Source organism: Ochlerotatus camptorhynchus, unplaced genomic scaffold (genome assembly GCF_037179485.1).
Source record: "Ochlerotatus camptorhynchus isolate MF236.1 unplaced genomic scaffold, CSIRO-AGI_Acam_v1.1 ptg000277l, whole genome shotgun sequence".
In the NCBI taxonomy this organism is placed as follows: domain Eukaryota; kingdom Metazoa; phylum Arthropoda; class Insecta; order Diptera; family Culicidae; genus Ochlerotatus; species Ochlerotatus camptorhynchus.
Genome location: NW_027040766.1, coordinates 3,004,961 through 3,017,673, shown reverse-complemented (window position 1 = coordinate 3,017,673; position 12,713 = coordinate 3,004,961). Strand labels below are relative to the sequence as shown.

Below are 12,713 nucleotides of genomic sequence, written 5' to 3'. Positions count from 1 at the left end.
ATCAGCTGTTTGGCGATCGTGATTGTGATAGGTCACAACTCTGCTCTTAGTTTCCTTATACCGCCCCGAGTGAGCTGTGCCGCACGGGCTGCTTGTCATGAAAAAAGGAATAAGATTATATCATTGATAGCGCTATGTCAGAAGTGGGGCATAGCGCTATCATTCGGTTCGTTGATCGCTTGTCATTTTGTCATTTGGAGATATTTTTGAATCCTTGAACGGCACACATAAAGGCTCACAGAAACGAACCAGCCAATGGCTGAAAGTCTCTATAATAAAGTAACCTTACCTTACCTAAAATGAAGGTTTTTTAACCTTTTAGGTTATAAACTTTCTATTCAGAAATCGCATCTGTTTGAGTACTGGACAAAGTTGTTTTGCATTGTATTTTCAATGCAAGTTGAAGGTTTAATCAAAATTAATTTTTTTTTACAGAAAGTGAATACCTAGTATTGTTCCGTTTCCATACATTTTCCCATGTATGGCTGAAAGTATCTTAAACTGACAGAACCCCACAACTTCCTCAAAGAACCAAGGCTGCACACAACGTGTCGATTCATGGTTGACATGGCTGGTTCTCGACAATCCAATGATCAATCGCTATGATTCAGCCACCATTCAAAAGGTATGGCTATCTTCATTTGAAACAGATAGAATCCCGATTGGACCTGCCTAGTCGGAAAAGAAAACCCAGAAGAGTCCTGAAAAAAAACTGCGTGTTGTGATTCATGCTGACATGACTATTTCTCGGCAAATTGTGTAACGAAATTTTAAGATTGAGAAACTATTTGAAAGGTACGACCAGGACTGGAAAGCACCTCAGAGCGTTAGCAAAGCAACTTTGTGCATGTATCTCACAACACTCGACAAAGAGTGTGTGGTTCTCCCATTTGATTCGCACACTCTTTTCCAACTAATCCGTGAGAATGTGATCTACACAATGAGCGGTACACTCCGTGCGGCGCAGGGAGCGGGTGTAATACAACAAACGCTAATATCTTCTTTAAATTCTTAGCAGACTTTGCTTACCACGACTGCAAGCATAAGAGATTAAGAAGTGCATAACGAAGAAGAATATTGCCATTTTACTAGGTTTCCCATTTGCAACCCTACACTGAGTCTAGGCGCCTAATATATAGGTGCCACAGTCGGAAGAAGTGTTAGTTTGTTTACTAAAATGAATCGCCCATTTTGTTATGGCAAGTTTTGCTATAAGAAATGCTCCTCGTGTTTATTAGCGAAATTCACATCAAAGCTAGATTAATTGCGTAGGAAATCAGTTTGGCACGGCATTTGTGACCAGCTTACACCTTCCGGTGGTATGAAACAGGTCCAAAACAGTTCAAATCCGCAGATAAAAAAATTTGTTTTGAATTTCTGTGTAGCACAATAGTGAACTTTTCGTGAACATTAACGGCAAAGAACTCACCAACACTGGGAGACCGTGAGTTCCTGCCCACCTGTCATAAAACCACAAACGAAGTGACAGACGGAGCGACTCGAAAACTTTGGTGACTAACCTGCTATTTCAATTTTTCAGTGTACCACATGGCAACACCACTACTACTGGATTGTACCACATGGCAACACTACTATTAGATTGAACTAGCATTTTCACCAAATGTACTAGAATGTTTTGGTTCTATCTCATTCACTCTACTCAAAACTGAAATGCATAAAAAAATAACAAAATGATACGCACTCTTTGCACACTGTCAAAGAATCATTGTACACAAAATCAACTTTGTTCAAATCAAAACAAAAAAACTAACCCATCTGGTGGATGATGGCACAAGCTTCCAAGAAAATTCTATTACAGTGAACCACATTATTTTAATGGATTTCTTCGCCAGTATGTCGTCTGTAACTTCGTTTTTTGATAAAACCGTCTCGACACTGAGTGGCGTTCTTTGCATCAGACCCGTCGGGGCGATGGCTATACATTGAGTTTTCATTATTTCTGGGTGTGTATCTGTCTTCTCTTCTCGACTGCTTTACACATGCGCAGGGAGAAAGACAAGCAAACTTTGTGTTTACTTGATTCTCACTTTGTTTATTTCAGAAAATCAGTACATTGCGCACATTGAGCGATCAGATGACAGCCCTGGGTACGACTATCTACTTTCGACCGGAACAGACAGGTAACCAAAAGGACTTGCGCTAAGGCAGTCGGATCGGGAAAACCCATAAGAGGTGGCTCTCCGGAAATTCAGATTCTTAGGGAAAATGGTCAATTTCAGAAAGTATACCTAGAGATCCGCGTTTTTTTTTCTAAATTGCATAGAATCATGAGCATAGGTAAAATATGCATATAGTTTCTTCTACAGGGTGGTCAGAAAACGAACCTCTGCATATCCGTAATCACCGGACAAATTATAAATTCCTGATTTTTGCTAAATTGCAAGCAATCATGAGCATTGTTCGGAAAATCATTCTCATATCGCATTCATTGAGTCTCCCTGCGATAATAAACTCGCGTGCGAATGCGGCAAACAAAATTCACACCTGAGATTTTCATGCATATTCACGCACTCACACTCACAACGCTGGAAAATCATTCCAGCTTTAAACTCATAAAAAAAAACCCCTCAAACATCAATTGATATCATGCCTATGCATGTTGTGCTAGTTTTCCAACCCCTGATGCACAAACAATAGTAAAAACAACGAATAACGCCAAAATATAAAGCAATGAATTTTTGAACCTGAAAACTCATCGGTGATTTTTGCGACGTTGAATTTTGCAAGGCAAAACTCATAGGCGCATAAACTCATGCATGAGATTTGAGTTTTTGAGTTTTTCCGAACACTGACAGGAGTATAGAGGAAATACCGGGTGGCCAGAAAACGGTCCTCTGGATATCCGGAATCGCCGGTAAAATGGTCTACTCCCGAGATCTAGAGATCCGCGTTTTTTCTAGATTACATACAATCATAGGTCCATGGCATAGAAGAAATATGCCATCACCAAATCGGGAGGCCAGAAAACGGTCCTCTGAATATCCGGAACAACCGGATAAATTGTCATCTCCTGAATGTAGACCAAGAGATCCGCGTTTTTTTTTTTTTCTAAATTGCATACAAGGAGGAAATATGCCATCGATTCTGCTACTGTGTGGCCAAAAAATTATAAATTTTAAATCGCTTATATTTTTCGAATGAAGTACTTTTAATTAAATTGATTGTTAGTGTGAGGGATTTAAAGTCAAAATCTACCTTTTTGAACCGCTTTCATCAAACTAGCCCTTGAGCATTTATCGCCCGTAGAATCATCGAAAAAAAAACTTTAATTGATAAATAGAAGCAATTCAAAATTTAAAAACCGGAGTGGACTTTCCCAATAATAATGCGAACATTCCTCTTAAAACGTCTCGTCATTTACATAGCAAAACAGCACACTAATCTGGTAGGCAGCATGTAAACACCTGCCAGTCACCTGATCTACCACACGAAGGATGGTGCAATACATGGAGCCGGATGGTAGCTAAATCCTTTCCATCCAACCGAATGCATCAAACCAACTTGAGTCGGCTCTTGCAGGTGAAACACGATCACTTTAAGCACGTGATGAAGCAGAAAAGAACCAGAAAACGCCGCTAAGTAGACAGCTATATGATACGTGAATGAATTTTCTGCTTTTCCTCCTTCTTCCAGTAGCACAGTTTTCCTTATTCAGCATACCGACACTGCGTTTTAATGCTTCGACACTCTTGTTCTATGAATATTGGTGAACTGTATGCATTTGGTGAGTACAAGAAACATAAGCCAACTAATCACTAAGCATTGCCGTTCGAAGGAGCTTCACTGAAAATGCATGATATCCCTTAGGCGTGCTATTGCATTTCGGACACTTGCTTGAACTCTGTCACTTTTCCATGGATTCCGAGTTCTGTACGGTCGATTGAATTACAAACGGCTACAGTCACGTCACGACCGCACGTTCCTGGAACTTTCCTGCAAAAATAAAGCACTACCGCAGAACATTCATAAGCAAGCATAAGCTAATCTCGTGAACTAAAATTGTCCAAATCTGAGTCGAGTACATCCTATTAGGCAGGTCTCTTCCGTTGGGTTAGTTTTTTCCAATCAGGTGCTTCCGTGCATAATCTTCTCATAATAACCAGAGGTCGCGCAACGTGTGAGCGACCTATTCGTTACGCACCATCACGTGTTCATGGTGGAAGAACTGTACGAACGTTGATTAAATATCACTGCAGGAAGAGAGACACTCTGTTCAATCAACACCATATATTTAGTTCACCGCAATCGCCTCATTTCAATGTTGCATTAATTGAATTATCGCATCGATTTTCCAGCGCGACACAATTTTCCACCACTACAAAAAAAAACCCACCAGACACCGATACTTTCCCTTTCAACTTGCTGTCAAGAAATCAAGTCAAGTGTTATATCCGAATCCCATCCCCAATCCTTTCGCATCCACCAACCAAAGCTTGTCGCCAAGGGAATGCTCGACGGTTTACCGGTTCTCCCTCGAAGAAGCACCACCTGTTAATCCAATCCTCTCGCAAAACGCAAAGCGTGGGCCACGGGGCAGTCCAAAATCGCGGCCGGGTTAATCCAATTTGGCACTGCCAGACCTGTAGACACTGCCACACTAACACTTCACTTCACTTCAACCGTCGGTACAATGTTCCCTTTCTTCCTTCCAATCCGGACAACCGCACACGCGAAAAGCCAACGAAAAACTGAACCAGTTTTTTCAGCGTAGACTGCAAGCTGGACCACCGACTACTTCGGCCAATTGGGAGGGAAGCCCTAGGACTGTTCGTGTGGGTGGTGGCTAACGGAGTTACGAGACTGTAGCCAGAAGTAGGATTGTACGTTGTTAGGAACCCTATTTAGTTGGTTGTAACGTCTCTAGTGATGGCATAAGTGGCTAATGTTCCAAAAATGGTAACTACGAACGGAGGTGTCAGGTTCAATTCCGGTCCGGACTTGCGGTCTATCTGGGTTTAGAATGCTCTCAAATAACAATTGTGGGATTACGTTGAAAGTGCTTAAATAAAGCCCCGTTAAGGTTGAAGCCAGGGCTGTAGAGTCGGAGTCGAAGAATCGGAGTTGGAATTGAAAGTAGGGTTAAATACCCCATTTCCGGCCTATTAAGCACAACCCGCACTTAATCTTTCTTAATCTGGCGCAGTTTAGCACCAAAAGGAATGTTATTAAAACTGATGGCTTCCAAATGTATTTACCTTTCCGTACGGTAAGATTATATAAAAAGAAACCAATCGTTGAGATATTGTCAAAAGTCTAACACAGCTTCTTGACGCCAAACTCGGCCTACGGATTCTATACTCGGCCTAACGCATTGAAACGCCATTGAAACGCGAATGAATTCACTTCGGCCCATCGGATGAAGATAAAGATTGATTCGCTCGGAGCGCTTCATTTGTTTTTGAAAATATTGGGTGCAAACATTCATATCACGCGTTCTTATTGACTTTGTTCGGTAGCGTTTGAACTAAAGTATCGTACCAAAAGCATAATTTACCTGTTAACGCCGAAATCATTGATTTATTTGATGTTTTCTGCTTGATAGGCCAAAAATGGGCGCTTAGGCTGCAGTAGTTCTCTACCCTATTATTGTGAAATGATCATGTGTAAATCAGATAAAGATAAATTATAATGTATTTAGAGCTCTATAATTTTAACTACAATGAAACTAATGCCTTCATAGTATAGCAACACGTTTATTCAACTCCTTAACCAGAATAGAGTTCCATGCTTCTTTGTCAAGCCCTTCAGTTTGAAATGACCAAACTAAGTAGAATATAACGAAGTGGCAAGACATCGTATGAACAAATACATATATTTTTAAAAGAGATACATAGCAAAGTTTAATCGATATCAGTCACCACCTTACTCTTGGTCTTCTTGGCGAAATAGAAAACCTTCGTCAGCATGGAAACGATACAGGGGATCTGATTCATGGCGTCCATCCGCTCATCATGCGGCACAAACGTCTGATACTCGAAGACAGTCCTTCTCGTAACCCCAGTCAATAGCAACAGTAAATCTTTAGTACGTCCATTGTCCGTCAACTCCTTGCATAGAGACTGTATGAACCACGATCCCTGCTTGGGGTTTCTCCACAAATAGTCCCCATCGTAGTTGGAATACATCACCAGCAAATCTGCCATGGCCGGAATTGAGTACACGATTGGTTCTCGCCGTGAATCCACCATGTCCTTGGGTCCACGAGCTGCCATGGTGACTTCTTCATCGAGTTGTTCACCACGACAGCTCTGTATAAAGAACAACTTTGGTTTTCCAATCAACGATTCACATGATTTTCCTATGAAATTCTTCCACAACGAATCCACGGTGTATTTATTATCTCGAGCGTACAGCATACCCTGTTCCCCATGGGACATCACAACCACCACCAGGCAGTCATTGTCCGTGTGGTCCTCTCGAGAAACTTTCTTCAGCGTTTCCAGCACCTCGTTCTCACTTAGGTCATCAAAAACGCGTACCTCGAAATCCAACCCATAGAGAACATTGCAAATGTCATCGCGATCCTTATCAGTTCCGTTTCGCTTAACCATACTCGAGAAGTTCATGTGGCAAAACACCAGCGCTACGCCCCGGCGATTGTTCGTTGTGTCGTAGTACTCGTCCAGGGTAGGACGGGAAACCGCACTTTTCTTGGCTGCATTGGATGATTCATTTGACCTGTGAATAGATTAGTGCTAGGTAACTATTCCATTAAAGAAAATCGATTAACTCACTTGCTGCCAAATTTGACCACGTCCAGCTCATCTGATGTATTCGTATCAATTTCCATGGTCCCCGTGAAGGATTTTGCGATCCGATGTGCACCTTTGTCGGATTAAGACTAACTTTTGTCGTATTTCGTTTACCGCATCAGTCATCGTTAAGTGTCTCCGGGAAGACAGATAAGTACGATAGAACGAACGAAATCGAAATCGTAGATTTGATAAGAACTATGCTGCCGTTATCTCAATACATCCAACATAGGATTTCCTAACAAAGACCTTGATATCGGTGACATGAGTGTTGGTAGGAACAATGGACAGTCCGATGATGATAGCGGTGTTGGTGGTGTATGTATTTCATATTGCTCTGGTATCGACGATAGTGGCTCTTGCAACAACAGTTGTTGCGTCTGCTTTGACGACGGCACTCTACGTTATTCTGGATCAAACAATGTAGGCTGCTCAATGCGTGACTGTGGGAACAATCGCTGCTGATACTCTTTTGTTGGTAGAAACGAGACCGGTACTTGTACAGATGGTGACTTTGGCAGTAGAGGTTTTGAGAACAGCGATTTTGGAATAATCGGTCGTGGAACCAGCTTTGTCAGTATAGGCAGCTGTAAGCACCGGTGGTTTTGGTACGATTACCTTTGGAATCAATTCAACAGAACGTATGGGGGTAGACGATGTAACTGGTGCTTTAGTACCGGGTATCGAACACTCAATCGCAGGGGTTGGTTGTTGAATTTCAGGTACCAACGTCCATAGGAATTGTCGGCATTTTTGATAAACTTTGCTAGAATTCCAGTATTGGGTAGAATACTCGCATTTCCCACTCCAGCTCTGTTACTAATTTCCACAACTTGTTCAGGAACTGGGGCACCTCCAGCATGCTTGGCATGCACAGTTGTACACACCAACTGCTCATTTGGTAATAACTTTTCACTCAGATGTTGAAATTTATTTTTCTTTAAAGTTCTTGATAGCTTAGGCTCATAGTTTACTATAGATATGCGAAGATTAGGTAAAGCTTAACATCTGAATCAACACTAATCAATTTAACACTTAAATTCTGAGATGTGTAGTGAGCATTTCTCACCTCATTTTTACAACGCAAAAACAAATACAGTTTACTACTAGCATTAAAATCTACTTTTTTTTACATATATATAACAAGCTTACACTCTATTCTATCTACTGTTTCAAAAAGAACTAAGTTCCGTCAACTGTGTGCAAAGTTATTAGCAAATGAGCAGTTCGTGACCAAAACTGTGTATGCCAAGCATGACCTCCAGTAGCTTCATCGACTTTCTGTACCTCAACATTATCAGGAACTGTGTTGATTTCCACATCTACATCTAACACCTGTGACTCCGTGTCACAATTTCGCTAAGATCTAAGATTTTAATTCTATTTGTGTAATTAATTGAGTTGATACAAATACTGAACCAAGGAGAGGATGAGTTACCTATTCAAGAAGGATGGGATCTTTTTTATTGAATTATCGAGTAATTAAATGATTTATAAGACTAAATCAATGCAGGTTCTTATTTTCATTAAATCCTAGCCAATGGTATTTTGCAAATATCAACAATAGGAAATTTCTTACTGCAATTTCATTAATGTATAATGTACAATGTCCAGTTGGAATAATAAAAAATAATTGAATATAACCTGTAACCCTGAAACTGCTACATTGCTGCATTTATTTTTATCACTGCCCCCGTAAAGATCATTGGAATATTTTGAGAGCCGTGTTTTTTTTTTTAATTCAAGGGCCAGGTTAACCAAACGTCTTCTGGTAAATATGTCCAACTAGAAGGCTTATACTTAAGGTTCTACAAAGGGTAAGTAATTTTGTGTTCCTAATTTTTTTTAAATATCATAAAATCATCATCATTAGTTTACACATACATTCATGCATTATGTTTGTTTGTTACATACAAGTTTGTTTTTTTGAAAAACTCGAACAGCTGTTACAATTTGGATCTTTTGCGTCTTAAACGGAAAAGGGACAAATGGTACAATAAGTTTTGTAGATCAAATAATAACAATCATTGGACTAGGTACACAATCGCGCGTAATAAGTATTCACAATCGATAAAGAAAACTCGTTGTGAATATGTTCAAAGGAAGATTGATCAGCATCAAAACAACAGCTAAGAGTTATGGAAAATTTTGAAATCTTTATTAAAACCTAGTAATTGCAAACCGCGGTCCATAACTTTTAATGGCACATTAAAACAGTCATAACAAGTAATTGCATCTAAGTTTAATGATTATTTTGTTGAAAGTGTTTCACCTGACGAAATAAAACAGCCAGTTAATAGTAGTTGCAGATTGGAAGTTTTTCACCCAATGACATTAGATGAACTTAGAGTTATTTGTTTTTCATTAGGAAAATCGGCTGGAGTAGATAATGTTAATGCTAGAGTTATTCAAGATTGCTTTCATGTCATTGGCCACATCTTGCTGGACCTTATTAATGAATCATTACAAACTGGACATGTGCCACAAATTTGGAAGGAATCCTTAGTGGTCCCTATTCAAAAAGTTGCTGGAACGATTAAAGCCGAAGAGTTTCGTCCCATCAACATGTTGCACACATTAGGGAAAATCTTAGAACTTGTTGTTAAAGGCCAGCTGTTGGAGTATTTGAATAGCAACTTTTTGTTGATACCAGAACAGTCAGGATATCGGGAAGGTCATTCTTGTGGAACTGCGTTGAATTTGGTGTTAGCAAAGTGGAAAGACAACTTGGAGCGTAAAGATACGATTGTTGGATCTGAAACGAGCTGTTGAATCAATTTCTAGGCCCTTACTTTTAAGTACAATCAAGCGCTTTGGAATTACGAGTACTGCATATATATGGTTTGAAAGCTATTTGTCTGACAGAACGCAACGGACTGTTTTTAATGATTCTGTTTCCAGTTCCGTGGGGAATAACCTTGGAGTGCCCCAGGGAAGTGTATTAGGGCCCCTTTTATTTATTATGTATATTAATGACTTGCTACGTGTTTTACGGTTTTGCGGCATAAATCTTTTTGCAGATGATACTGTGTTATTCATTGCACCTAAGGATTTAGAAGTTGCCGTCTCAAACTTAAATGAAGATTTGCAGTATCTAAGTAGATGATTGAAGTGTAAGCAGTTAAAACTGAATACAAGTAAAACTAAATGTATGGTAATGTCGTGGAATCGATTAAATGAGAACGTCTCATGATGATGAGACTATTGATCGCGTTCAGGAGATTAAATATCTTGGCGTGATTATTGATGACAAACTTAAGTTCAACTCTCACATTGACAATGTCATCAAGAAAATTGCCAAGAAATATGAATTCTATGTCGATTGAAAAACGATTTAACTATTGCCAGTAAAATACAGCTATACAAATCAATCATCTCTTCTCATCTAGACTTTTGCCCATCCATTTTATTTCTGTCCAATGAAACACAAATATCGAGATTACAGCACTTGCAGAATAAAATAATGCGTTTGATTTTTCGATGCAATAGATTCACTTCCTCAACTTTGATGCTAGACGCCTTACAATGGTTGTCGGTGAAGCAAAGAATTGTATATTTGACTATGGTGTTCATTTTTAAAGTAGTTAACGGTTTGCTGCCTCGATATTTGTGTGATCGAGTTGAAAGAGGAAGTGATTATCATAGATATAATACTAGAAACGCGGATGAAATAAGAACACCACATTTCTTCACTTGTGCTTCACAGTATTCACTATATTTTAAAAGAATAAATGTTTTCAATTCGATGCCTACACGCTAAGAAAAGTTGATGTAAATTTAGGTGCGCTGAGACTGACATATACGAGCGTCAATTTTGACATAATATTGAGTCATAATAAACGCGAAATTCAGCTCAATCAAATGTACTTTCGAACTTTTCAGCCTCGGAGCACCTAATTTTTTGAAGCCATCGGAGTGGAGGTGAGCTCATCACTTGGCCCAATAACCATCATCGCGGCCTACTGCCCCAAGCAAACCAACAACAGGGACGCGTCGTCAGTGGCCCTCCGGAAAGACATCATCAAACTCACCCGGAGGAGCGGGAACCTTATCATCGCTGGCGATCTACACTAAGCTTGGGGCAACGGTCGGAGCAATAGAAACGGCATCATCCTCAATGAAGACCTGCAAGAGGGCCACTATACTATCTTGACCCCGGACTCTCCCACCCGGTTGAGTCGGTCTGGGTTCCATGCGATCATCGACATCCTAGTAAGCAACATGAGACACAACATATCGCAACCTGTGGCATTCCAGGAGCTGAGCTCGGACCACTACCCGGTGGTGGCCGAAGTTGGATCCTCGGTTAACCGATTCGAAGCTTCCCGGCGCAACTACCATCGAGTCAACTGGGCGCAATATCAACACTGCGTCGACACAACCTTCGACTACCATGTCCAACCGGTGACGTCCGAAGATGTTGACCGGTGTCTACAAACCATCGAGGAGGCGATTTCCCGGGCCAGGGAACAACACGTGCCAATATCCAGACAGGTGAGTAACACTCTGAACCTTGACAGCCCCACCAAAGATCTCATTAGACTCCGTAACACCATTCGTAGGCAGTACCAGCGTACCAGCGGCCTGCCTAACTTGAAGACCAATTGTAATCGATTACAAAGATCATTCAGGCCAGGATGGTGGATCTCAGAAATAACGATTTTGCTAGTAGGATCCGCTCTCTACCAGATTGTGCTAAGCCCTTCTGGAAACAAACAAAAATTCTTAAAAACAAGCCTAGGCCCATTCCACCACTGACCCCACTGGATCGTCCCGGCGACCCAGTGGTTCATCTGATAACTCCTGAAGAGAAGGCTGCCGCGATAGGTCAACACTTTGTCAGCTCCTATAATCTCGGACAAAACATCGTCAGCCCTCATGAATCTGAGGTTGCTGAAAATGCAACCAATCTTCTTCAGATTCCTAACATGGAAAACCAAGTGCAACATCTTGATAAGATCGTTGTATCCACTTATCAACAGGAAGTCAACCCTGTTCCTGAAAAATAAGCTTGATGTCTACAAACAAATCATCCTTCCCGTCATAGAATACGGTATGCCAATCTGGAAGAGTTGCGCAAAATGCCATCACCTTAAACTCCAAAGGATCCAAAACAAGATCCTTAGGATGGTCCTAGCTGGAATTCAGACATTAGAAGAACGGAGAGTATTCATCCTTGAAAGGCTCAGAGACACCTGTCTGAGATCAAATCATCAGATCATACGTGATCTAGCACGTTAGGTTAAGTTATACTCGAAGTTAGGTAGGTTAGCACTTTTTTCAATTCAAATAAAAAGGGGTATTCTGTAAACTAGTTGAAAAACGCAAATATTAATTTAGAATATCAAATTAAACAAAGATGAAGAGTCAGGTAGGGTAATCAATTAATATGATTGTCATACCTTGGTTAAATAACTTTGATATATTTCCTTATTGTTACCTGTAGTTAAATTACTTTGCTTTAGCTTACGGCAGCTGCCAACACTTCCCCCCAGCGCTGCCATTTATACAGATTTATCTGTATTATACAGATTTTTTAATCTTAATACAGACCTGATACAGAATACAGATTTATCACAGATTTTTAAATTACAATACAGATTTATACAGATTTTTATAAAATGCTTGAGAAAAAAAAATTCAAAATTTATAAAAACAAAATAACTTTTTTGATTGTATGGGGATTTACAGTATTAATTGAATATTTCCAATATAAGCATGTATGTTAAATACAAGAAAAGTGCCCGAGCACATTAAAATGGTACAAATACAAGTACTCGTAAACACTTTACTTGCATTGAAAATGTATTTCGTAAGAAATTGCGGATTTTCTGATATTCTCCATACTGCAAAAATGATTTTACAAGCACTGGCGGGGCGACATCTCTCGACTTTTCGGTGTAACTACCACACAAATGATGTAATTTAATTGTATTCATC

The 12,713-nt window shown here is 40.1% G+C and overlaps 2 protein-coding genes across 5 annotated transcripts in view; both read right to left on the bottom strand.

Moving 5' to 3' along the window:
- The window catches only part of prom (prominin), a 44,202-nt gene extending 39,512 nt beyond the window's left edge, over positions 1–4,690 (bottom strand). For all 4 annotated transcript variants that reach the window (XM_065227901.1, XM_065227897.1, XM_065227900.1 and 1 more), the window contains exon 1: positions 4,510–4,690. The gene's annotated coding sequence lies outside the window, so the exon portion shown is untranslated. The remainder of the gene's footprint in view (positions 1–4,509) is intronic.
- Positions 4,691–5,852: 1,162 nt separating this feature from the next.
- Positions 5,853–6,937, bottom strand: LOC135706335 (caspase-like). Its single transcript, XM_065227952.1, has 2 exons — positions 6,756–6,937; positions 5,853–6,699 (listed from the first exon to the last, which is right to left on the bottom strand). Exons 1-2 carry the CDS (start codon positions 6,809–6,811, stop codon positions 5,862–5,864), a joined length of 894 nt encoding a protein of 297 aa, XP_065084024.1. The 5' UTR covers positions 6,812–6,937; the 3' UTR covers positions 5,853–5,861.
- Positions 6,938–12,713: the final 5,776 nt, after the last annotated feature.